At 35.4% G+C, this 26,495-nt stretch overlaps 3 protein-coding genes across 5 annotated transcripts; all 3 read right to left on the reverse strand.

Annotated features, from left to right (window-relative positions):
- Positions 1–233: 233 nt before the first annotated feature.
- LOC126824092 (zinc finger protein 235) lies at positions 234–7,637 on the reverse strand. Of its 3 annotated transcripts, XR_007681450.2 has the most exons (4): positions 7,154–7,627; positions 3,685–3,786; positions 2,313–2,387; positions 234–767 (listed from the first exon to the last, which is right to left on the reverse strand). XR_007681450.2 is itself a non-coding variant. In XM_056102062.1 (3 exons), exon 3 carries the CDS (start codon positions 2,359–2,361, stop codon positions 1,411–1,413), a length of 951 nt encoding a protein of 316 aa, XP_055958037.1. In that variant the 5' UTR covers positions 2,362–2,387; positions 3,685–3,786; positions 7,154–7,637; the 3' UTR covers positions 234–1,410. The 3 variants fall into 3 exon arrangements, 2 of the variants coding, with proteins under 2 accessions (XP_055958037.1, XP_055958038.1); XM_056102062.1 differs by having other exon boundaries at positions 234–2,387; positions 7,154–7,637; XM_056102063.1 differs by lacking the exon at positions 7,154–7,627 and adding an exon at positions 4,396–4,784 and having other exon boundaries at positions 234–2,387.
- Positions 7,638–14,657: 7,020 nt separating this feature from the next.
- On the reverse strand, positions 14,658–20,359 carry LOC126824053 (oocyte zinc finger protein XlCOF6). The gene is made up of 2 exons (XM_050553214.2): positions 19,744–20,359; positions 14,658–16,500 (listed from the first exon to the last, which is right to left on the reverse strand). The coding sequence occupies exons 1-2, from the start codon at positions 20,267–20,269 to the stop codon at positions 14,933–14,935; spliced, it is 2,094 nt and encodes a 697-aa protein (XP_050409171.2). The 5' UTR covers positions 20,270–20,359; the 3' UTR covers positions 14,658–14,932.
- Positions 20,360–23,428: 3,069 nt separating this feature from the next.
- LOC126824059 (zinc finger protein OZF) lies at positions 23,429–25,972 on the reverse strand. The gene is made up of 2 exons (XM_050553222.2): positions 25,167–25,972; positions 23,429–24,572 (listed from the first exon to the last, which is right to left on the reverse strand). Exons 1-2 carry the CDS (start codon positions 25,690–25,692, stop codon positions 23,842–23,844), a joined length of 1,257 nt encoding a protein of 418 aa, XP_050409179.1. The 5' UTR covers positions 25,693–25,972; the 3' UTR covers positions 23,429–23,841.
- Between the last annotated feature and the right edge of the window lie 523 nt (positions 25,973–26,495).

The raw sequence follows: 26,495 nt of genomic DNA on the forward strand, positions 1-26,495 counted from the left end.
GTTGCCTGTCCTACCTCGTGGGTTTTCTGCAGGTCCTCCGGTTTCCTCCCACTGCTAAAGATCCCAACGCGCAAGCGAATTATTGAAATAAAATTAAACAATATGTTAGTCCCGAAAGGACCTAGTTTGTGTCGAGTGGACGTTAAACCCCAATTCTCTCTCTATCACCTTTCAATCATAACAAACTAACTAAACATAGTACAAAATTTATTTTTCTAATGTTTAATGGACAAACCATATTTGGACATAGATTTATACTCTGGGGTGTAAGTAAATAAATATAATCTTATTAATGTCTTAATTAATGTATTAACATTGTCTCTGATGGACTTCCGTACATTTTTAAACATCTCAACTTGATTTACTACACGGATGAAACGAAAAACCGAGGTCCCGTGTATACATTGGAATGCACGTAAAAGATCCCTTGACAGTTGAAATTCGATATAACAGTAGGCTGTAGTGCCACTGTCCGGGCAAAATTTCCCTCATAGCACACTGTATGGCGTATGGCCATCTTCATTAGCCCAGCATAGGAGCAGAACAGTAGGACGTTAAACCCCATTTCATTTCATTTTTTTGAATTACTACAAATGTCACAAAAAAAGTTTATTTCTCCAATATCGCTTCTGTTGTAGCACGTTGGCGGTACTTTGTCAAAATGATTTTATACAAATATCACAAAAAAGCGTTTTTCCTCCACTTCTGGTTTGTTCATGTTGGTTTGCTACAAACATCATTTTGGCAAAAGGGGGTTAACTCTGGAACTGAAAGGAGCAAAGTGTTGAATATTGATAGGGTTCAATCTACCATGGTCCCAATGCTTAAAATCAGTTAAAAGTCTCTATCATATAAACAAAGTTTTTGGCAAAAGTGACATAACTCTGGAACACAATATGGAAAACGGTAAACATCGATAGATTTTGCCCCCAACTTCCGCTGCATGACCACAATGTTTACCACCAAATTTGAAAAGAATCCATTAAAAACTATCCCCTTTACCCCGTCCACAGCTCACGAGTATGATTGTCTTGAATTGATGTAGATGATTTACTACAATCATTACAGGAATAGTTTTTACATGAAATGAAATCGGGTTTGACATCCTTCTGTTTTGTTCTGACAAGGCTAATGAAGATGGGAATATGCCACAGTGTGCTATGAGGGGAATTTTTGACTGGACTGTAGTGCTCTGGCATACTCTTATATCGAAATCAAATTGCCAACAGATCCTTCACCTACACGCCAAGTGTACACAGGACCTTGTTTTTTTTTGTCCCATCCGGAAGACTATACGTTGTCCCTTGCCAGGCCCTCTGTCTTGCACCACAGACAAGGGGGAACTACGCTGAAAAATCCTTATGAACTTTCTCGGCCAATGCACCTTGGCTCCAGGTTTTAATAAGTATGTTATTTTTTATAATGAGTTCTGGTGTGTGCGTGTAGGTTACTTCCATGGGTAAAAGATTTTTTACAAACATCACAAGAAAAGGATTTTTCACCAGTATGAATTCTTGTGTGTGCCTGGAGATTACCACTGGTGGTAAAAGATTTTCTACAAACATCACAAGAAAAGGGTTTTTCACCAGTATGAATTCTGGTGTGTTGTTTTAGATGACTCCTAGTGGTAAAAGTTTTTTTACAAACATCACACGAAAAGGGTTTTTCACCAGTATGAATTCTTGTGTGTTTCTGTAAACTACCATTTTGTGTAAAGGATTTGCTGCACACATCACAAGAAAAGGGTTTTTCTCCAGAATGGGTTCTGGTGTGTGCATGTAGTTCACCTACGGTGGTAAAAGATTTTTTACAAAGGTCACAAGAAAAGGGTTTTTCACCAGTATGAATTCGTATGTGTACATGTAGATTACAAATTTGTGTAAAGGATTTGCTGCACACATCACAAGAAAAGAGATTTTTTCCAGTATGAATTTTGGCGTGTGAATGTAGACTACAACGTTGTGTAAACGATTTGCCACAAACATCACAAATAAAGGGTTTTTCGCCAGTATGAATTCTGGTGTGTTCCTGTAGAGTACTACTGGTGGTAAAAGATTTTTTACAAACATCACAAGAAAAGGGTTTTTCGCCAGTATGGGTTCTGGTGTGTTTACGTAGACCACTACTAGTGGTAAATGATTTTCTACAATCATCACAAGAAAAGGGTTTTTTACCAGAATGGGTTTTGATGTGTTGCTGTAGATTACTACTAGTGATAAATGATTTTTTACAAACATCACATTTATATGGCCTCTCCCCAGTATGAATCATAATATGATTATTTAAAGCAGTAGAGTCTTTAAATGATTTACCACAAATATCACATTTATAGTTTTTATTGGAGACAGAATGCTTAGACATTTTCAGTTTCTCTTGTAATCTTCTCTCTGTAAAAAAAAATAATATTAATTAATTTCAGAATTTAACTGAATTCAAACACTATTCATAAACACAGGTAAGAAGTCAATAACAGGCCAATCTATTGAAAGCCAACAGAGGACGGACATGAATTCTTGCATTTTCCCAATTTTAACACGTCTTGCTCAAAAGTATGTAGGGGGAGTTGGATGGCCAAATGGTTAGCATGTTCGCGCTGCATCATAAGGTCTGTCACTGAGTCAACTGGCGTGGTTTAGATTCCCCAGTTCTAAGTGACAAGGAGTAGGGTCACCTGTCCAACTTCGTGGGTTTTCTCTGGGTCCTCCGGTTTACTCAGGTGAATACTTTATGTTCAGTAAATTGACTTCAATGAAAATTAAATGGGGTTTAACGTCCTATTGTTCTGTACTGACTGGGATACTGAAGACAGAAGGGTCACCTGTCCAACTTCGTGGGTTTTCTCCGGGTCCTCCGGTTTCCTCAGGTGAATACTTTATGTTCAGTAAATTGACTTAAATGAAAACTGAAGACAGAAATTGAGTTCAAACCACAATACTCACATACAACCTCACATACTTTTGATTATGTGTAAAAATAACCCACGAATAAATACTGCGAAAGGCGGTGATCGAACGCAATGTTACTGTTTAACACAGTGCTCTCAACACAGCCTACGGTATTAAAAACAACTAGTTTCACCCCATCTATTCTTTTTTTTTTCTGTTTGACACTACCATAGTGCATAACATTGCAAATCATAACATTTCTAACTAAAACATTAGACATATATTCCTAAATATGGGGAGTGAGAGAGAAATGGGGTTTAATGTCCACTCGACACAAGCTAGGTCATTTCAAGACTAACATATGGTTCAATTTTATTTCAATAAATCGCTTGCGCGTAGGGTTTTCAGCAGTGGGAGGAAAGAAGAGGACCCAGAGAAAACCCACCAGGTTGGACAGAAGACCCTACTCCTTGTCATGTACAACCAGGGAATCAAAACCATGCCAGTTGACTCAATGACAAACCTTATGATACAACGCACACACCTCCCCCCTCCTAAGTATGGAAAAAAAAGGTGAATTTCATAAACATTTTGATGCCTGAAATACTGAGTTTATTTAGAGAAAATATTGGTTAGAGAGGCATATAAATAATACATATACACATATTTGTTAGAGAGAGTGAGAGAGAAATGGAAACCGGAGGCCCAGGAGGAAAACCCACGAGGTTGGACAGGCGACCCTAATATTTGTTAGAGATTCATTTTGAGGAACAATATGATGTTAATAAAGTTATATTACCTTTAACAGTAATAAATAAATCGAGTTGTAAATTTCATGAGTTGTCAGCTTGTAAACATCTGTTTCAACCTTTACATCACTACTCGACGACAAATACTGAACCTGAATAAATGAAATGAAATGAAATGGGGTTTAACGTCCTATTGTTCTGCCCCGACTGGGCTAATGAAGACGGGCATATGGCATACAGTGTGCTATGAGAGAAATTTTGCCCGGGCAGCGCCATTATGGCCTACTTTTATATCGAATTCCAACTGTCAAGGGATCTTTTACGTGCATGCCAATGTATACATGGGACCTCAGTTTTTCATCACATCCGAACGACTAGAAATTTGTCCTTGTCCTGCACCACTGACAAGGGGATACCATGTCGGAAAATGAACCTGAATACAGTAAATAATTAATATTAATTGATAATGCATGTGGCATAAATAATCAACCATACCACTTTTAGAAATGAAATATAGTTGTTGTGATTTTGCCCTGTATAATACAGGTGTTCGTCAAGATAACCGGGACTACTTCCACCTATCCACGTAGTCCCGTGCTACTAGCAGGATTTAACCTATATATTGCTGTTTTGCCGTAGCTGCGGCTCAGATTATGCTTTAGACTTTAAATAGGTAACAATGTTATTATTGAGGATGCCTTGGAACACCAACTGGGTACTTGTAGAAATACCCTCGATCACTATATAGTTTAACATCCTACTTTACTGGAACAACAAAGTCATAACAATGGAGAAGTCATAAGAATGTTAACAATGTGTTATTTATAACATAACTACAAGTGTCATGGAGATTTTGATTTTGTATTGATTATTTTCTGTCTAGACACATTTTTAATCCCAATGATGAAGTTTGCGATGGCAGTATTACGATTGACCCAAATCCACACAAATTTACCCACATAATGCATCTTTAAGTTATTTGTTATATTTATTCATATTAAAGGGACAATAACACTCTTGCTGGCTTGACAGCTCCAGAAAATAAAAAAATAGCCTTACTCTAAGTACTAGATGTGTTAGTGTCCTACCTGTTGTGTAAATTATCCATTAAATACTATTTTACTTGTCCAAAGTGTTCAAAAATATATTTAAATCCAAGTCACATTTGAAAAGCTTTACGCCAGGCTTTTCAAATCATTTACTGTCTGATTCATCGTAAATTTTAAACGGATTTCTTCGATTATGAACAAACTACTTAACTTTGGTTATTATAAACTTACCTGTGTGTTTGTAATGAACTCCCGTTCGATAAAATCCATTGCACAACTAATTATCACAACGATGAAAACAAGTTTTCTCTTGAAAAATTGAAATATCACAAACTTTTCCCAGAGAAAAATACCAATATGGAAGATGGTTACGTCACTCTGCGGAAGATATCATTTCGTATTAGGGGTGACAGTATAGGAAATTCAAGTACAATTACGACAAGAATCCATGACCACTCGGACCAAAGATCACTCGGTTCAAGACCAGTCGGACCAAGTGATAGACCACTCAGCCCAAACAAATAGACTACTCGGACCATACAAAAAGACTATTCGGACCCAACAGAAAGACGACTCGGACCAATAATAAAATGTTGTTTTAATAAATTGATAATTGCGTTTGTTTTAATATAATTACTCGAACCAATAATAAAGTGTTATTTTAATAAATTGATAATTGTGTTTATTTTAATATGACTACTCGAACCAATAATAAAGTGTTATTTGAATAAATTGATAATTGTGTGTGTTTTAATATGACTACTCGAACTACTAATAACGTGTTGTTTGAATAAATTGATAATTGTATTCCAAATCGCAAAATATCGAGAACCACACTTGTAGTCACGTTTAAAAAGGGGCATATAAACGTCCGGTCTTTGTATTATTATGTGCTGTTTATATTAACGCATCAAGGGCGGATAACTTGAAAACGTGTCTCCACCCCCCCCCCCCCCCCCATATATAGTAACCCAGGGGTTAGTGGGGTAGAACGGAATGAAACCACTGGGGATACCGTGAATGTGGAAAAAGTAAAATTAGGCTATCAGACAAGAACAGTATACCCGTATATGTAGAAACTGTCAAAAGTCTGGAAATACCGAGTCTCATTGCAAGAGTAAAGAAAAATTAGATTGATATTTTTTTTTTTTGCACCATTATTAATTAATTTTAAAACTAATCGTTGATTTATTTACGTACACAAAATTGAACCAAACAACTCTAAATATAAGAATTCCGTATAAGAATTATTTGCTTCTTTGTATTGTGATTTAATAATAAATAAATAGCATATTGTCTAGCCTTATAATATAATTTAATTGGTCCGACTGGTCTTGTTTTGTTCCGACTGGTCTTAGTCCGAGTAGTCTTTGGTCCGAATACCTACGACAATTGGCATTGAGTTTGAGCGTTCGCACACATAACTACCCGCATTCCTGTATTTAGTTACCGTCTTTTACATTCTAGTAAAATCTCTGCAAATTTTATAGCCTTACTTTTTGAAATATTTTGTTCTAATTATTTGATTAGAGACTCGGATGGGATTATTTACTTTTGAACACGCATGCCGCACAAACACAACTATACATTCGTTTTACGGGCTTTATCACACTTCGGTCAAAACTGTCGAATCGAGAATTAATGTTCCGCTTCTTACGGGGTCATACGGGCTTAGTAGCATTATATACCCACCCGGGCACCCAATATGGCAATAGACACGCTGAGGGCTGCCGCAACACGCTTAAAGATGTTACTGAAGCGGTTATTATTCGATCGAAAGAATGCGTATAAAATTAAAAATACACTCAGAGAATTCGGAGTTAAGCTTCATGATCCTTGTTAAATTATTTATAACATAAAGAAGATAGGATATTTATAGTTTATTCATGACTTTATTTTTACGAGTATCCGTGCAATCAGTGATATTTTAATTGTGATGAAAATTTGATAGACTGGCGATCAATGGTTTCCATATAAATCTCCAATGTAATTGCCTTCAATTGATATTTTTCGTCGCCCAAACCCATATACGATCAAAATGATCGCGCTGTCAAACTATCTTTCAATGTTAACCAACCCCCGCAACAGGTATATTGGATTCGACCAATACGTCACGAAGACATTGTTGACATCGCCTCTGTCGAAATTACAAGTAAATTTTCAAATTTTTCAAGAGAGAAATTGTTCTCATTGTTGTGATAATTAGTTGTGCAATGGATTTTATCGAACGGGAGTTCATTACAAACACACAGGTAAGTTTATAATAACCAAAGTTAAGTAGTTTGTTCATAATCGAAGAAATCCGTTTAAAATTTACGATGAATCAGACAGTAGTTGAATTTTTCAAATTTTTTAAATTAGATGTTTTAAGACATATTGGGACATGATTCAGTTACAACAAGAGTGGTATTGAGCCTTTAAATTGAACTTTAAATAATGCACGTTAAACATCTATAATGAAGTTAAATACCGGTACGATATATTAAAATACTACAACGATCTCTTGACTGCTCGATCAGATGGTCGCCATTTTTTTTACATTGGTTGAGTTTAAAATATGACTTGGAACCTCTCCATCCCGAGTAACTCATGTCTGGACATGAAGATTCGTCATTGTTTCAGAGGTTAAATATAATCTATATTTGATGGAGATGTAGAAGAGAAATCCCAATTAATAATTGTCACTGCAACTTATCAACACTAACTTTCAGTTTTTTGCTAATTGTATTCAATCTGATTAAAACACAGATACTATTTCATTTCGTTTTTCATAGTTCAAAATTAGGTTTTACTTGTCTTCACAACACTGGGATCTGGAAGAGTTATTAAATAACAGGCGTTCTAGTTGATATGAACAATTAGCCAATGAAACAGTCTGTTACGGCGAGTTTTTGGCGTTCTCTGCACGGAAGTGTGGGTAAACCCCCTAGAAACGTCAACGCTGATTGATTAATCATGATGCGACTTGCCAGTAAAACTGGTCGGATCTTCATTTAGTGTAGGCCATCGAAAATATAAAAAAACGAAACGAAATATAGATCTGTATTTTAATAATATTGAATTGTATTAAAATTTTATTATCATTTATAATAGTTTTGATATTATTTATATCAGGTGAGTGTAAGTCCAACTAAATTCCATTCTGAGCACTGTACCGATGGGAGTTGGTTTTCTGAATGCAGACTGTTCCATAGTAAATATTCTTTTAGCTGCTAACATCACTGACAAGGATGAATTAAAAACAATTTATTTGTCCATGTTGAAAATGATCTTATATTTTCATGTTCCAATCTAAATCCAATTAAATTGTATGAATTTCATTCTGAATTCAAAGCCAGTTTGGGGGGTTGGATGGCCGAATGGTTAGCACGTGCGTGCTGTATCATAAGACCTGTCATTGAGTCAACTGGCGTGGTTTCGAATCCCCGGTTGTACGTGACAAGGAGTAGGGTCGCCTGTCCAACCTCGTGGGTTTTCTCTGGGTCCTCCGGTTTCCTCCCACTGCTAAAGACCCCCTGCGCGTAAGCGAATTATTGATATAAAATTAAACCATATGTTAGTCCCGAAATGACCTAGTTTGTGTCAAGTGGACGTTAAACCCCATTTCTCACTCTCTCTCTCTCTCTCAAAGCCAGTTTTGATCATTTTATCTGTCCGAAATAAACAAAACAAAATGACTTTGACTGAAAGTTTAAATCTGTTTGGGGGCTGTTATTCAATTTTCTGAAACAAATTTCACCATTTGAAATTAGTATAATCAAAAATGGTTATTTTGAAACAGAGAGAGATGTCATTTTGGTACAATTATTTTTCAATCACTGGAAGGTAGTCAGGGGACAAGATACAAGTCTAGGTGCGAAACCTAGCCACTTGACTCAATGACTGACCTTATACTCAAAGAACACACATCAGACCACTCAATCAGCCAACCCAATAGATGATGAATTTCAGAATCAAGGAAATTTCAGCTTTGTACTACAGAATAGTTATTGACAATGGTAGACCCAGTTATTGACAATGATCGAACCAGTTATTGACAATGAGAGACTCAAGATTGTGATGATTTAACATAATTTAATGATAATAACATTAGTTTGATAACCTTGAATACACTTTGAAATATCACCCAAATAAATAAGTAGCTGTTTTCCTAAGTATGTGTTATAGCTTATTATTCTTCCCAGTTACTAAATGCCACTAAAAAAAATAATTATAATATCTGTATGTGTGTTCAAATGGTCGGCTAGTTAAGGCTGATAAATTAGAATATCCTTCAGTAATAACAAACTAATTAAACTTCTGTACATATTTTATTTTTCTTGTTTATATGTTTATAAAGTTTTATAATAATGTCTATGATTTATTACAAATATCAGAAGACAATGATTTTGATTCCCTATGGGTTATTATATCAGAGCTGGATAGTGAAGGTTGATAAATTAGAATATCCTTCAGTAATAACAAACTACTAATTAAAGGCTCAATACCACTCTTGTTGTAACTGAATAATATATCCCAATCTTAATTCTAGTTAACAAATTGTACTATTTTACAATATTCCAATTAATTGATGATACAAATTTCATCTTAACACACACAGGCCACCCTACTCCTTGTCACGTACAACCGGGGATTCGAAACCACGCCAGTCGACTCAATGACAGACTTTATGATACAGCGCGCGCACGCTAACCATTCAGCCATCCAACCCCCCATTTACACAACATGTAGGACACATAAACATCTAATACTTAGAATAAGGCTATTATTTATTTTCTGGACTGCGAAGCCAGCAAGAGTGTTATTGTCCCTTTAAGACGAGTGAAGGATTTGGATAATTTTATTTGATTTTTTTTACAGTTAAGCCAATATTAATATTTATATACTGTTGATCTGTATTCTGTTACTGCTCTAACAAAAATGTCACTTTAATGTATAATGTTAAACTTTTTCTTGAAATGGTTCAAAGACATAAATTTAGAAATCCCATATTGTGGAGATAAAACAGTCTTTAAAGAAGACCAAGATAATCTGTTCATGTGGATAGGGATGAAGTCTTTATTTCTGACTAATTTTATGGTAGTTTTTTTCCAACAATATTTTATTCAAGTTGCATAAAGCGTTAGGGAATATCATAGATAGGGGTGTTCTTGACGAAATTAAACCAAAATGAAATGGGGTTTAACGTCCTACTTTTCTACTCTAATTTGGATAATGAAAACGAACTAATGCCATACAGTGTGCCAAGGGTGAAATTTAGCCCGGAAAGCAGCGCCACGGTCCACTTTTATTACGAATTACAGCTTTCAAGGGTTTTCGTCCGATTCGAACGACTAGACACTGCCCCTGCCTACAATAATTGCAGCCTCCGCAAATCACAGGGACGGAACTAATAATGTCAGAAATATTATAAAGCTTAGTTTTTCCAGTGTGTATACTAGCTGACTATGTCCATAGATATATATTTCTATGATATAACCGATATCTTCGGCGGGGTTCTCCCTCCCTTGTTATTGATACAGGACGGGGGTCTGGCACGGACAGTGACTAGTCGTTCGGATGGTATATAATATAAAGAGACATTTTTAGAGCAGTAAAGAATAATAGACCAACAGTATATAAAAATAAATCGGCTTAACTGTAAAAAAAAAATCAAATAAAATTATCCATATCCTGTGCTTGTCTTCAAAAAAATGCTGTTTAGCTTATATTTGAAATAGTGTTTGCAAACCCTATCACATTCGATGTTGTTTTCAATTTCAACACTCAGTGAAACCATTCAACTTGACGAAGAGCGAGTCGTTTGTATCAACATAATGGTCCCGATCAGGTGCTCAATCGTCAAACTTAGCACAGTGTGGCAACACCAAACGACGTCATGATGATGATTGCTAGGTAGAAGTATCAAAATTCTAAATTTGTTCGACATTGATGATTAACCTGTAAAGTGACAATGAAGTAGCCATTTTTCATCCAAATAATAGAAATAAGATGAAACAGAATTAAAATTTACACTGAAAAAATACAGAAGTTGGATTATACATTGTCTTAATTTAGAAATTATATGAATAGAAGTTAGAAATTAGACAATAGCATGTTAGAATTTTGAATCTAATATACCGCCATATATTGATTGACCACAAACATCATTTTTCACCAGTGCGTTGTTCTAGTATGAATTGTTTTATGATTATGCAGACTAGCACCGTGTGCAAATGATTTACCAGAAACATCACAAGAAAAGGGTTTTCCTCCAGCATGACTTCTGGTGTGTGAATGTAGATTACTACTACATCTAAAAGATTTACAACAAACGTCACAAGAAAAAGGTTTTTCACCAGTATGAATTCTGGTGTGTTGATGTAGAAGACTACTAGAGGTAAATGATTTATTGCAAACATCACAAGAAAAGGGTTTTCCTCCAGCATGACTTCTGGTGTGTTCCTGTAGAAGACTTCTAGTGGTAAATGATTTATTGCAAACATCACAAGAAAAGGGTTTTTCACCAGTATGAATTCTGGTGTGTGCATATAGGTTAATGCTAATGATAAAAGATCTTTTACACACATCACAAGAAAAGGGTTTTTTCCAGTATGAGTTCTGGTGTCTATCTGTAGACTACCACGTGTGATAAATGATTTATCACAAACATCCCATTTATATTGTTTCGCTTCAGTATGAATCATAATGTGTCTACTTAAACCAGAAGAGTTTCTTAGCAATTTACCACAAATATCACATTTATAGCTTTTATTGGAGACAGAATGCTTTGACATTTTCAGTTTTTCTTTTGATTTTCTCTGTAAAAAAATAATATTAATTGAACATACATTATGCAAGAGCTAAATCTGCCTATTGCAGGTCTTTCCTTAGGCCTGAAATGTTATCTAAATTATAAATTAGACATAATTAACTTATCCAGATCATAATCAACTCTCGATGTCATCGCTAGCCTGCGATATTTACTGGATTAGAACCCGGTCTGCTGCTGATGAGGAAATCAAAAAGTGGATCATTAAGACTATGTTTTTTATCGTAACGACTTTAGTAATGATCAAGGCTAGGCCGAAAATTCAATCGCTAAAATCTCGGTTCAGAGTGGATCAATTTGACTGAAATTTTCAGCAAATTCCCGCTACATTATGTAGTTTTTAACTATTATAGTGAGAACAGCCAGCTCATTTTTTAATCTGCCATATAGTATCTTCAATTTCACAGTTTCACAGTTCATAGACACAGGTATATTTCTTTAACCTCTGATAATTATTCAGTAACGACTCGGTCACCATGGAGACTTGAATTCTTGTCTCTATGCAGCTCTTACATTTTCCGAAATTTTCTTTGGGTTGATCTTTTATTTGGGTTGATCGTTTTCTGAGAGAGAGAACCAGCGGCTGCCAGGCAGGATACGCCCACATTTTGCAAGAGATGGATAGAGAACAAGCTAAAAACGAACAGGATTTTTTGTACAATCTGGGGCAATAATCCAGAATGTTATGGTCTGAATTGTGCAAATGTCACAAGGGACTGAGATCTTTGGGATATAATGCACAGTGTGCTGTGAAGACAATATTGCCTGGAAAGTGGCACTACCGCCTACTCCCATATCAAAATTCCAACTGCCAAGGGATCTTTTATGTGCATTACATAGGAAATATTTTATGTCACAAGGGACTGAGATCTTTGGGATATAAAGTTATTTTTTAAGCTTAATCAAAATCAGATAAAAATTGTGACCTCTAGAGGGTCCACAACCTTCATATTGCATACTTTTACACAATTTGCGTACAAAGAGCGGCCATTTTGTCAGGCTGTTTCATTTCGATTTTCCCGAAATTTGAATTCAACCTTCATTATGGTGGAATGGTGATATATTTAAACGGTTTTTAAAATCAAAAAAAAAATTGTGCAAGCTAAAAATGCGATTTTTCGAACAATCTGGAGTCATAATCCAGGAAGTTACGTTCCAATATGCGTGATTATCAAAAGGAACCAAGATCTTAGTGTGTAATGGTGATATATTCACATGTTTTTTTTTTAATCGGATACAGGGACCACAAGCTAAAAATGTGATTTTTCGTATAATCAGGGGCCATAATTCAGGAAGTTACGACCCAATATGCGCGAATATCAACAGGAACCAAGATCTTTGGGTTATAAACATGTATTTCAAGTTTCATCAAAATCGGATCAAAATTGTGACCTCTAGAGGGTCCACAGCCTTGATATACCAGATGTTATACACTATTTGCATACGAGGGGCGGCCATTTTGTCTGTCATTTTTGGGAGATCACGGTGGCTAAGTGGGTAAGGCACTGGTTCGCTAGCCTGGAGGTCGGGTGTTCGATTCCTGCATTGGCCGAGAAAGTTCATCTAGATTTTCCGGCGTGGTTCCCCCTTGTCAGTGATGCAGGAAGGAGGGCCTGACAAGGACAGCTGTCTAGTTACTCAGACTAGATGAAAAACCGAGGTCCCGTGCTGCTGACTGGGCAAAATTTCCCTCATAGTATGCCCGTCTTCATTAGCCCAGTTCGGAGCAAAACAGTAGGACGTTAAAACCCATTTCATTTCATTTCTGTCATTTTTGGTCCAATTTTTACGAAATAGTGTATAATGGTGATATATTCAAAAAAATTTTTAAATCGGATAAAAATTATGACCTCTATAGGGCCCACAAGCTAAAAACGTGATTTTTCATACAATCAGGGGCCATAATTCAGGAAGTTATGGTCCGATATGCGCGAATATCGAAAGGAACAGAGATCGTTGGGTTATAAACTTACATTTCAAGTTTCAACAAAATCGGATAAAAATTGTGACCTCTATAGGGTCCACAAGCTAAAAACACGATTTTACGTACAATCAGGGGCCATAATCCATGAAGATACGGTCCGATACATGCCAATATCAAAAGGAACCGAGATCTTAGGGAGATAAACCTATATTTCAAGTTTTGCTGAAATCAGATAAAAATTGTGACCTGTAGAGTGTTCACAAACAATAGTGGACGGATGGACAGGGGCGACGACAAAATACATCCACATGAAAATGTGGGCGTATAAAAATATTTCCTATGTAGTGCACATAAAAGATCCCTTGGCAGTTGGAATTTTGATATGGGAGTAGGCGGTAGTGCCACTTTCCAGGCAATATTGTCTTCACAGCACACTGTGCATTGTATGCCCGTCTTCATTAGCCTAGTCGGAGCAGAACAATTAGACATTAAAGATACATTGTCCCAAAATTATTTATTGGGTGGTTATTTCCAATAAAAGTATGGTAAATTTGGTATATAAGGACAGTATACATGTAGATTCCCAATCTTACTAGAAAAATACCAATGGGGCAAGCACTTGGCAAAAATGTCAGGGTATCACTAACTGGCAACCGGACTGTTGTCTGCCAGCTTATTGTGTGCTTCATTGACTAAGGGAGCCATTGTTATTTCTTATTGCAAATGGTTAGGCGGTTTTTGGAACATTGAGGGGTGTCGACATACAAAAGACTGCAATTAAACGACAGAAAAAGAAGTTGATAGAAAATGATTAAGAATTTTTTTAGGCCTCAGTATGTATGGTACATTGTAAATGCACAGCAAGTAATGAAAAATACATTCTGAAAAATGGACCCTCCCTCAATAAAGTTAGGTGACAAACATGTCTTTCTAATAACAGTTTATTTATAGCTTGAGGTATCTCCCAGAGAATACAAAGTTTCCAGAGGGATTAATTAGTTTAAATATGTTTTAGTCCAAATATACATGTATCATCAAATCATACAGTTTTTACGCAGGGAAAGTATCTCTAAACCCCATTTCATTCCATCTGCCTAAACTTGTCACTTTTCAATACAATGAGAATGGAATGGATTGGGCATTTGTTTTCTCCCACTTCTAAACACACCTGTCACCCCTGAATTACAGGAGCTTAATCGCTAATATTTGGGACCTAGAAATTGACACAAATGGGACACAAATGGGTCACAACGCGTATAATGTATTATGAATGTATATAAACTGATTTACATTCAATCATTTCTGTGTTTACTGTAATTTCTAATCAGTTACATGTATGTTCTGCGAAATACGCCAGAAGTGACAACCGAATGGCAATCTCTAGCGTCTGGTTATTCCAATCTACACCGGTAGTATTTATTGTGCATGCTCTCCAGATAAGTATATGACGTCACCGTTGGAATATGTCTACCCTCGATCTTTGAGTCCCTTGTTACAAATGGCGCTGAAACACATTATGTTACACGATGAGTACGAGTTCCCATGTGTCGTCGTAGACTAGCATTAGTTGAAAATGCTTTACTACAAACATCACAAGAAAATGGTTTTTCTCCGGTATGGATTCTAGAGTGTACACGTAGATCACTACGTGCAGTAAATGATTTACCACAAACATCACAAGTAAACGGTTTTACACCAGTATGGATTCTGATGTGTTTATGTAGATTCCCACTAGTGCTAAAAGATTTTCCACAAACATCACAAATACTGGCTTTTTCTACAGTATGAATTCTGGTGTGTTGATGTAGAGCACTATGAGTGATAAATGATTTACTACAAACATCACAAGAAAAGGGGTTATCAACAGTATGAATTTTGGTGTGTCGTTGTAGACTACGACTGGTGATAAATGATTTACTACAAACGTCACAAGAAAGGGAGTTTTCAACAGTATGAATTTTGATGTGTCGTTGTAGACTACTACTGGTGATAAATGATTTATAACAAACATTACAAAAAAAGGGTTTTTTTCCTGTATGTGTTTTGGTGTGTCGTCGTAGATCTTTACTGGTGATAAATGGTTTACTACAAACATCACAAGAAAAGGGTTTTTCTAATGTATGGATTTTGATGTGATAATATAGACTATTACGAGCAGTAAATGATTTTTTACAAACATCACAAGAAAAGGGTTTTTGTCCTGTAAAGGGGTTTTCTCTGGTATGATTTCTGGAGTGTAAATGTAGATTACTAATATCTGAAAACGATTTTTTACAAACATCACAAGAAAAGGGTTTTTCGCCAGTATGAATTCTGGTGTGTCGTTTTAGACTAGCATTAGTTGAAAATGCTTTACTACAAACATCACACGAAAAGGGTTTTTCTCCCGTATGGACTCTCGAATGTACACGTAGATCATGACTTGTGGTAAATGCTTTACTACAAACATGACAAGAAAAACGTTTTTCGCCGGTATGAAATCTAGTGTGTACACGTAGACCACTACTTCTGGTAAATGATTTTCCGCAAACCTCACAAATAAAGGGTTTTTCGCCAGTATGGGTTCGGGTGTGTAAATATAGATGACTACGACGAGCAAATGATTTACTACAAACATCACAGGAAAAGGGTTTTTCGCCAGTATGAATTATGGTGTGTTTTAGTAGTTGACTTCTCGTGGTAAAAGATTTTCCACAAACATCACATTTAGAGAGATTTTCACCAGTATGAATTCTGGTATGTAAACGTAGATGACCTTTAGTGGTATATGATTTACCACAAACATCACAAGAAAAGGATTTTTCTACAGTATGAGTACGGGTGTGTAAATATAGTTGACGACGACGAGCAAATGAATTACTACAAACATCACAAGAAAAGGGTTTTTCGCCAGTATGAGTTCTGGTGTGGGATTCCAACTGACTACTAGTGGTAAATGTTTTACCACAAATATCACATTTATAGGTTTTATTGGAGACGGAATGCTTTGATATTTTCATTTTTTTTTTTGATGTTTTCAATTTTTCTTTTGATGTTTTCAAGTTTTCTTTTGAAGTTTTCAAGTTTTCATTTGATGTTCTCTCTGTAAAAAAAATAAAAATAATATTAATTAATTCCACAAGTTAATTGATATCAAAAGATATCCATAAACACAGGTATATTTTTTTAGCCTAAGATGAAATATCAGTAACGACTAGGGTTGTCACCATTAATCGGTTTAGTCCTAGTCGATTCGGTTTCTAGCTCAAACTGATTCACATTTTGAAAGATCAGTAGTCGTTTCATCCAATTTATATTTATACAATTACATATGTTTGACTTTTGCTGAATTGCTGCCTATTAAAACCGTATGGAAAGTACGTCTTTTGAGAGGCTATACAGAAATTCTCTTTTACAGAGGCACGATCTCAATGTCGCACGGAATTATTAGCCTACCATATTAGGCATGGCTTACTAATGTGTAAAATGGTTGATTTTTGCGCGAAATAGCTCTCAACAACAGACATGATAATAACATGAGCATTATAATACATGGATTGAATGCATGCCGCAAGAGACAGGGGAGTTGGCTACGCCTTTTTATGAGTGATAAACTGCCAATGTATTTTTTAATAAAATACTGTTTTATAAAGAAGAAAACAATGCTCCAACAACATAATGGAAAGATTCCGTCAGAAATTCCTCCAGTATAAATTAATTCCAGTTATAATTTATTATTTAATTCACAATCAGAATGTGCAGTTACTGTGTATGAGACAACGAATCAACGAGTTCCTGACATTACCAGTCAGGAGGATCTTCTATTCGCCCCCCCCTCTCCGCATACATGTACATGTATGTTGCCGCCTTTCAAATGACATGTGTTCTTTTCTATTTGTACCGGTTTCCACGGCTTCTCGTGTGTTTTTCGTCAATATGATTATCGCTATATATGTTAAAATATTATGTACGGGAATTGTTGTACTAGTGAATTGTAATTTATTGCCAGTATCTGATTTTTAATTAGCAGTTAAAGCTGTAGCCGGGGTAAGTCAGAATACAGGAATGTCTTACTCAGCTCAACCGCGTAACTAAATATCAAAACTAATAACCTTGTAAATGTTGTTTATTGCCAATTTAAACGATTTATTCCAACATCTCTTTAGCACAAACTCAACGAAATGTACTACAATAATATACAATCAGCTATTCAGTGTTCACGCGTCATTTTATAATTTAATTATTAACAAAAAAACACAAGAAAAAAACCTTGGAACGCAGTACAGACATTGCCATTATAGAATTTATACGGTATCTGGTTAATCGGCACCGATACAATTTTTGGCTTGAAGATTAACCGATTCAAGAATTTTGTAATCGTGACAACACTAGTAACAACTCAATCGCCATTAGTAACGGCGCTATTGCCATTGAAAGGCCATTGCAATTTTCTTTGGGATGAACATTTTTTAAGCACAAATGGAGCAACATGTGGCAAGGTCTTGTTAAAAGTATGCATGAAGTTAACAAGGCAAGTCTTGAGGTACATGTACATGTACACTTAGTGTAACTTAAAGGGGAAGCTATCCTCATTTATGATGCATTTTAATAATTAATAGTTTTGTGAAACTTTTTAAGGAATTCATTGAGGGCTCGAAATGTTCACCTGTCTACTGGTCACCAACAGCAATAGGTGATTTTTATACCTGACAGGTACAATGTAAGATAGATTTCCATACAACGAAACATACGCCCACATCAACTAAATCATCTTAGCAGAAATTCAATAGGCTTCTTTTCTGTGCTAATTTAAAGAAGTTAATTATTAATCTTTTGTACCTAGATATGGACACAAATAGTGCCGATATCAAGTAAAATTTTACGCATCGATGCATCGGACGCAAACATCGATTCTCGCATCGATGCATCAGGAATTTTTTGCCGCCATTTTGTTAATCAAAAATTACAGAAATAACATTAGTATTTCTGATAGAAACATAAATTTCCCGAACATTATCATTAGGCCTATTATAGAAATGTTGATTTATTTGAATAAATTTATTTCAACAATATTCTTCTGTTATTTATTACCGGTATGACATTAATATCGTCCGATTTACTTCAATTAACACCCGTTAGCCATTGTTCAAATTTGTTGTGAATGTGTGAGGGGTGTGTGAGGTGATGATTACAAGACATAAATGGGTTGCAACACATATAATAATATAATATGAATGTATATAAACTGATTTACAATAATGTAATTACACTGATATAATAATGTAATATGAATGTATATAAACTGATTTACAATAATTTAATTACACTGATATAATAATGTAATATGATTGTATATAAACTGATTTACATTCAACCATTTCTGTTTTTACAGTAAATTCTAATCAGTTAAGTTCGGCGAAATACGCGAAGATTCTCAATTGAGAGGCATTCTTTGGCATCTGGTTATTCCCGTATACACTGGTAGTATTCTCCCCTGGAATATGTTTAACATCGTTCATTGAGTCGTGTCATTGCAAATTGTGCTCAAAAACATTCTGGGACGCAATTTATGTGCCAACAAGTACATCTTTTCATGGTAAGATCTTTTCATTTCAAGCAGGCTTATGTGGTTTGACATTAGAATACATTGTAATACAACCATAATATTAAATCTTTTATGTTTTATAGAATTAAGACTAACATTATTGTTGTATTCAACGATTATTATGATTACAACATGTATTTAGAATGTGTTGATAGGTATAATGTCGGGTTGATAATTAAATCTACATCAATATTATTAGTTCCACTAATCTAAAACACATAAACGTAAAACAAAGAAGGTAAGTGAGTGGTGTGTCAAAACAATAATTTCATACATTGTCGTACTACGTAACAACATGACTATCCTATTGTGAAAGGTGCTAAAAAATTCACACAATAGACCCAGGACTAGTAATTAAATGTATTTAGGCACGAAAGGGTATAAATATTGATGTATTTGATAGAGGGGTATCACAAATCTTATTTGTATTGCTAAAGTCAAGTCTGTCTTAGTACTAGTATATATGTAATTTATTATCACAGTAATATTGATACCAGTAAGAGTATGATGACATACTGAGATAAATATATGTGTGCAGCTAAACGATGTTTGTTTATTTATTTAGCATATTGACTGTGTAACTACTTGGTAAGATTGGTTGCAGCAATGCATGAAATATAACCTCTCCTTCAAGTCTCCCTACGTCTCCCTATTCTGTCTGTAGGGAGAAGTCACTTCTCCCTAAAATTTGTCCCTAGTTTGAGCCCTCCTTTAAATGCTATATCATGAAATTTATAATACCTTTTGTAACAGTTTCCTTTTCTTGTGCTGGAACTGTCATTACAAAAATAGGCACAGGTACAGTTTGTTGAGGAAGTTTCGCTAAAACATGTGGCACTAAAGTTATTTGGAGTTCCATTGGAGGCTTGGATGAAGGCGACCCGGGCAATCTTTCGATACTTTCTTGTTGGGGTTGTAATAATAACTGTTTAGCATTTTCTCTGGATTTTGTCAGGTCGAGTTTTAGTTGTATAATGTCATTTTCATATTTAAGAATAGTCTCCACTTTATTTAAACAGGTAGAACATACATGTATACCACTGTCATATAGGTCTTCCACAGTTGTGTCACTTTCAAAGTTATGTAAATTGATTTTCTTTATTTTTTCAAGTCTTTCGCAAGTAACAGGCAATCGATTTTCATACTGTTTTCTTTCTTTAAATTCGTCATATGAGGTAACTTCTCGGAGAACGAAAGAAAATCCACACAAAATACAAACATCATTCTTTAACACCTTTTCGGGTGTAACTGCAACTGGGGATGCCATTTTTTTTCACAAATTAAAACGTGTTATGAGTCGCTCACGACCACCATGTTTTTTGATCTACTTTATCTGCATATTAAAAAGTGACAGGTTAATAACTGAAATGACAAGTATGAAAAATGTGATTTTTTAAAAACATTTTTCAGAAAATATTTGTTAGAGATTCAATTTGAGGACATATGAGATTAATATTACCTTTAAGAGAGAGAGAGAAATTGGATTTAACGTCCACTCGACACAAACTAGGTCACTTAAGGACTAACACATATGGTTCAATTTTATTTCAATAATTCACTTGCGCATAGGGGTCTTTAGCAGTGGGAGGAAACCAGGGTTCTTGTCATGTAAAACTAGGGAATTGAAACCCCGCCAGTTGACTCAATGACATGCCTTATGATACAGCGCGCTCATGCTAACCATTCAGCATCCAATCCCCCTATATAACCTTTAACAATAATGAATAAAACTATAAAGTCACTTCAAATTTTAGCTTATATATAGATAATGAGTGTTAGGTTTAAATACAACTGTATAGTTTCTCAAAAGGTGTTGAGTAATTAATTGGTCTGTTGAACTATATTTCAAGTTCAGTCAAAATCAGATAAAAAATGTGACTTGTAGAGGGTCCACAAACAAAATGTGAACAAACACACACATGAACAGACACAATGCTATATAAGTCCACACGAAATAATTAAACTGTTAAGTACCGTTGCTCCTATAATAAACAATGTACGCGAAATCTTGTCAAAACTTCCAACATATATAACTTTACTCAGAACAATTATACTAACTGAACATTATATAATGCATCTTAAGCAGGTATCTTATATCAATTAATGAAACTCTTGACTGCTGGAATCAGTTAACCGCCATTTTTTAGTTTTAACATTGGGTGAGTTTCAAATATGACTTGGATCTTCTCCAACCCGAGTAACTCATGTCTGGACTTTTGGATTCGTCATTATTGTGTTCGAATTGTGGTATTATTTATAATAATATTGTATTCAAATTATAATATCAATTATAATAGTATTGCATCAAAAAGATAGATCATATGAGATCAAATCAACTAAATTTCATTCTGAACACTGTACAGATAGGAGTTGGGTTTCTGAATACAATGTGATCCACACTCAGTAGCCTAAATATTTTGTTTGGCTGTTACTATCGTTTATTATGTCTTAATTGGTTGTTACTCTTGATCAGTTTTTAGAGCTTTTAAATGCTTCAATTACCTACAAAACAATAACTATGCGACAACTCTTAATGACTGACTAAAATGTTTCGTTGGCATGGCAACCTGTCTTTCAAAATATTAAGAAAAAAGTTGTTTGAAGTATATCTTGATAAAAAGTATTTTTATATTTAGTATGAATGGGTATATAAAATAGTAATGCTCCCATTAAAATATGTGACAACTCTGGGTGTATGTCTTGTTGTCTGAGACAACCTATCTCTTAAATTATCAAGAGAAATTTTTGAAGTTTTTTAAGTATATATGGATAAAAAATATTTTTTATTTAGTGTACATGGGTATATAAAGTAGTAGAAAGTGCAAAATGAGTAAAAGGTGGCAATTGGGCCCAGTTTGTATTACTACATCCTATGTTAACGATCAACATGATGGCCTTAAGTCTTTGTTACATTCAAGTTGGCAATCTGTTTCACAGAGGTACTGTATTCCGTTTAAGATGACTGACCTTTATAAAGTTCATATGCATTCCTTGTGTGACGTCTATGACATGGCATTGATATTTTGGCTCGATAATTATTCCAGTGTTTACTGCTGATTAATTTGTTTACTCTCGACCTGCTCGTTCTTGCTTGAAAACATCACAAATATCCCAAAATGGTTTAGTGTTGAATTGACTATAAACCCCTTTTGAGTTTTAAATACATCTCCATTTTGCAAATTTTATTCTGAACCCTATCCCGATGGACTTGTACCAGACAAGTTTCTTTTGTCATCTGCCTACCTGAGAGCAACAATAACTCATGATCAGTGAGTAAGACATTGGCTCGCTAACCTGTAGGTACCATGTTCAATCCTTTTGTTGACCGTAAAAGTTCATAGGGATTTTCCAAAGAAGGTGGGGATCACGTGGCTAAGTGGGTAAGACGCTGGCTCGCTAGCCTGGAGGTCGGGTGTTCGATCCCTGCATTGGCCGAGACAGTTCATCCAGATTTTCAGGCGTGGTTCCCCCTTGTCAGTGATGGGACAAAAAACTGAGGTCCCGTGTACACATTGGCGTGCACGTAAAGATCCCTTGACAGTTGTAATTCGATATAAGAGGGGTGTTATTGTCCAATAGACATGTCCTGAGATCATTAGGACCCAAGATGCGTATGGTACAATATGTATGGTACAATATGTATGGTACATTGTAAATGCACAGCAAGTAATGAAAAATACATTCTGAAAAATGGACCCTCCCTCAATAAAGTTAGGTGACAAACATGTCTTTCTAATAACAGTTTATTTATAGCTTGAGGTATCTCCCAGCGAATACAAAGTTTCCAGAGGGATTAATTAGTTTGAATATGTTTTAGTCCAAATATACATGTATCATCAAATCATACAGTTTTTACACAGGCAGTCATAAACTTGCATGTTGTAGAGCATTTCCGACAGTCTATTTTTCAAAATTTTCTTGGCAAGGTCCCCAATGGACTCGCTACTTTGGTGCTCACAAGGGGAATTCGTTGAGGTTCGCAAGTCCGTTCGTTTGACATTCTGTTCTCTAGTCAGATAAACTAGTGATCAGGCGACGGACGGTATCTGGTCAGATCTATTTATCTCGACGATCGGTGCCTGACAGAATACTGTAAGACAGCATTTCCGGCAGTCTATTTTTCAAACTTTTCTGGGGGATGACTCCTTACTTTGACGCTCTTGAGTGGGCTTCGTCATGATTCACAAGTCCGTTCGTTTGACACTTTACCTCTCGATCAGTGCCTGAAATACTGCCAGGCTGCATTTCCGGCAACCTGTTTTTCAAAATTTTCTGGGGGAGGCCCCCTTCCCCTAGTTGAAGCTCGTGCCTTTGTCCCCTTAACCTTGGACTTTGCCCCAGCTTCGCCCCTCCAATCACCGACGGCTGGCGCCGCCACTGTACACAGGGAAAGTATCTCTAAACCCCATTTCATTCCATCTGTCATTTTTCTCTACAATGAGAATGGAATGGATTGGGCATTTGTTTTCTCCCACTTCTAAACACACCTGTCACCGCTAATATTTGGGACCTAGAAATTGACACAAATGGGTAACAACGCATATAATAATGTATTATGAATGTATATAAACTGATTTACATTCAATCATTTCTGTGTTTACTGTAATTTCTAATCAGTTACATGTATGTTCTGCGAAATACGCCAGAAGTCACAACCGAATGGCAATCTCTAGCGTTTGGTTATTCCAATCTACACCAGTAGTATTTATCGCGCATGCTATTATAAGAATATGAGGTCACCATCTGACATGACATGTGGAATATGTCTAGCCTAGATAAGAATATTGCGTCACCTAGCCTCGGTCTTTGGGTCCTTGTTACAGATGGCGCTGAAAAACATTATGTTACACGATGAGTATGAGTTCGGGTGTGTCGTTGTAGACTAGCATTAGTTGAAAATGCTTTACTACAAACATCACAAGTAAAGGGGTTTTTTCCGGTATGATTTCTGGAGTGTAAATGTAGATTACTAATATCTGAAAACGATTTTTTACAAACATCACAAGAAAAGGGTTTTTCGCCAGTATGAAGTCTGGTGTGTCGTTTTAGACTAGCATTAGTTGTAAATGATTTACTACAAACATCACAAGTAAAGGGTTTCTGACCAGTATGAGTTCTGGTGTGTTCATGTAGATTACTACTAGTGGTAAATGATTTACTACAAACATCACAAGAAAAGGGTTTTTCTCCGCTATGAGTTCTGATGTGTCGCTGTAGGTGACTACTACTGGTAAATGATTTTCCACAAACATCACAAATAAAGGGTTTTTCACCAGTATGAATTCTGGTGTGTGAATCTAGTTGACTTCTAGTGGTAAATGATTTACTACAAACATCACAAGAAAAGCGTTTTTCTACAGTATGTGTTCTGGTGTGTCGTCGTAGATCTTTACTGGTGATAAAAGATTTTCCACAAACATCACAAGTAAAGGCCTTTTCTCTGGGATGGGTTCTGGTGTGTCTTTGTAGATTACTACTATTGGCAAATGATTTACCACAAACATCACATTTATAGGTTTTATTGGAGACAGAATGCTTTGACATTTTCAATTTTTCTTTTGATGTTCTCTCTGTAAAAAAAAATAAAAATAATATTAATTAATTTCACAAGTTAATTGATATCAAACGATATCCATAAACACAGGTATATTTTTTAGCCTAAGATGAAATATCAGTAACGACCCAATCACCCAATCGTCTGTAGTAACAGTCCTATTGCCATTGAAAGGCTATTACAATTTTCTCTGGGATGAATGTTTTTCTTAGCACAAATGGAGCAACATGTGGCAAGGTCTTGTTCAAAAGTATGCATGAAGTTAACAAGGTAAGTCTTGAGGTACATGAGCTATCCTCATTTATGATGCATTTTAATAATTAATAGTTTTGTGGAACTTTTTAAGGACCTCCATGTGCCAATTTTAAAATGTTCATTGTGTCTTAAATATTGGGTATCAGAGAAGTCCATCTTTTCATGATAAGATCTTTTCATTTCGCGCAGGCTTATGTGGTTTGACATTAGAATACATTGTAAAACAACCATAATATTAAATGTTTTATGTTTTATAGAATTAAGACTTACATTATTGTTGTATTCTACGATTATTATTCTATGGTTAAACTTCTTTGGCTCAGCTTTAAATGCTGTATCATAAAATTTATAATACCTTTTATAACAGTTTCCTTTTCTTGTGCTGGAACTGTCAATACAAAAATAGGCACAGGTACAGTTTGTTGAGGAGGAAGTTTCGCTAAAACATGTGGCACTGACGTTATTTGAAGTTCCATTGGAGGCTTGGATGATGGCGACCCTGGCAATCTTTCGACACTTTCTTGTTGGGGTTGTAATAATAACAGTTTGGCATTTTCTCTGGATTGTGTCAAGTCGAGTTTTAGTTGTATAATGTCATTTTCATATTTAAGAATAGTCTCCACTTTATTTAAACAGGTAGAACATAATCCACTGTCATATAGGTCTTCCACAGTAGTGACACTTTCAAAATTATGTAAATTGATTTTCTTTATTTTTTCAAGTCTTTCGCAAGTAACAGGCAATCGATTTTCGTACTGTTTTCTTTCTTTAAATTCGTCATATGAGGCAACTTCTCGGAGAACGAAAGAAAATCCACACAAAATACATACATCATTCTTTAAATACATCTTTTTGGGTGTAACTGCCACTGGGGATGCCATTCTTTTCACACAAAAAACGTGTTCATGAGGTGGTTTTTTTTTATCTATTTTTGTTTTGTTTTCTATCGCTGTTAATGTCTACCCACAGTACTGTGTGCGAGACGACAAGAACTGGATTCAACAGACCATTTGATTGGCTAATCCCTCACATCAACCATAATGCAGTTTATATAACAAGTCTTCCAGGCAACTAAAACGAAATTTTGTACTATAAAAAACGAAATTGGACCTGTGTTTTAATCAGATTGGGCGCAGATGGTCTTGTATTTAAGAGTAACAGGTTAATTACTGAAATGACAAGTAAGAAAAAAAGGTGATTTTTTAAAAAAAACTTTTTGATGCAGGAAATACAGAGATTTTTTTTTCAGAAAATATTTGTTAGAGATTCAATTTGAGACAATACATGAGGTTAACATGCATTATGCTAAATTGCCTATTGCAAGTCTTTCTTGAGGTCGGAAATGTTATCTAAATTATTAATTAGACATTAATTGACTTATCCAAACCATAATCATCTCTTGATGTAATTGTTAGCCTGCGATATTTAGTGGATTTGAATTCATTTTGTGATTGATAATGTAAAGTAGCTTAGTCTCGAATTCAATATCATGCGAAGTCTTCGACATTGAAAACACAAATTATTTGTCAATTTAAATCAACATTAATGATGTTATCTTGCTGAGGAAAGATGGGTTTCTGATATCCAATATTTAAGACAAAATAAACATTTTACCATTGGTACACGAATCGTGTACCAGAATGCGTTTCAGTTCCATTTGTAACAAGGGACTCGAAGAACGAAG

This window comes from Patella vulgata, chromosome 6 (genome assembly GCF_932274485.2).
Source record: "Patella vulgata chromosome 6, xgPatVulg1.2, whole genome shotgun sequence".
Classification (NCBI taxonomy): Eukaryota; Metazoa; Mollusca; class Gastropoda; family Patellidae; genus Patella; species Patella vulgata.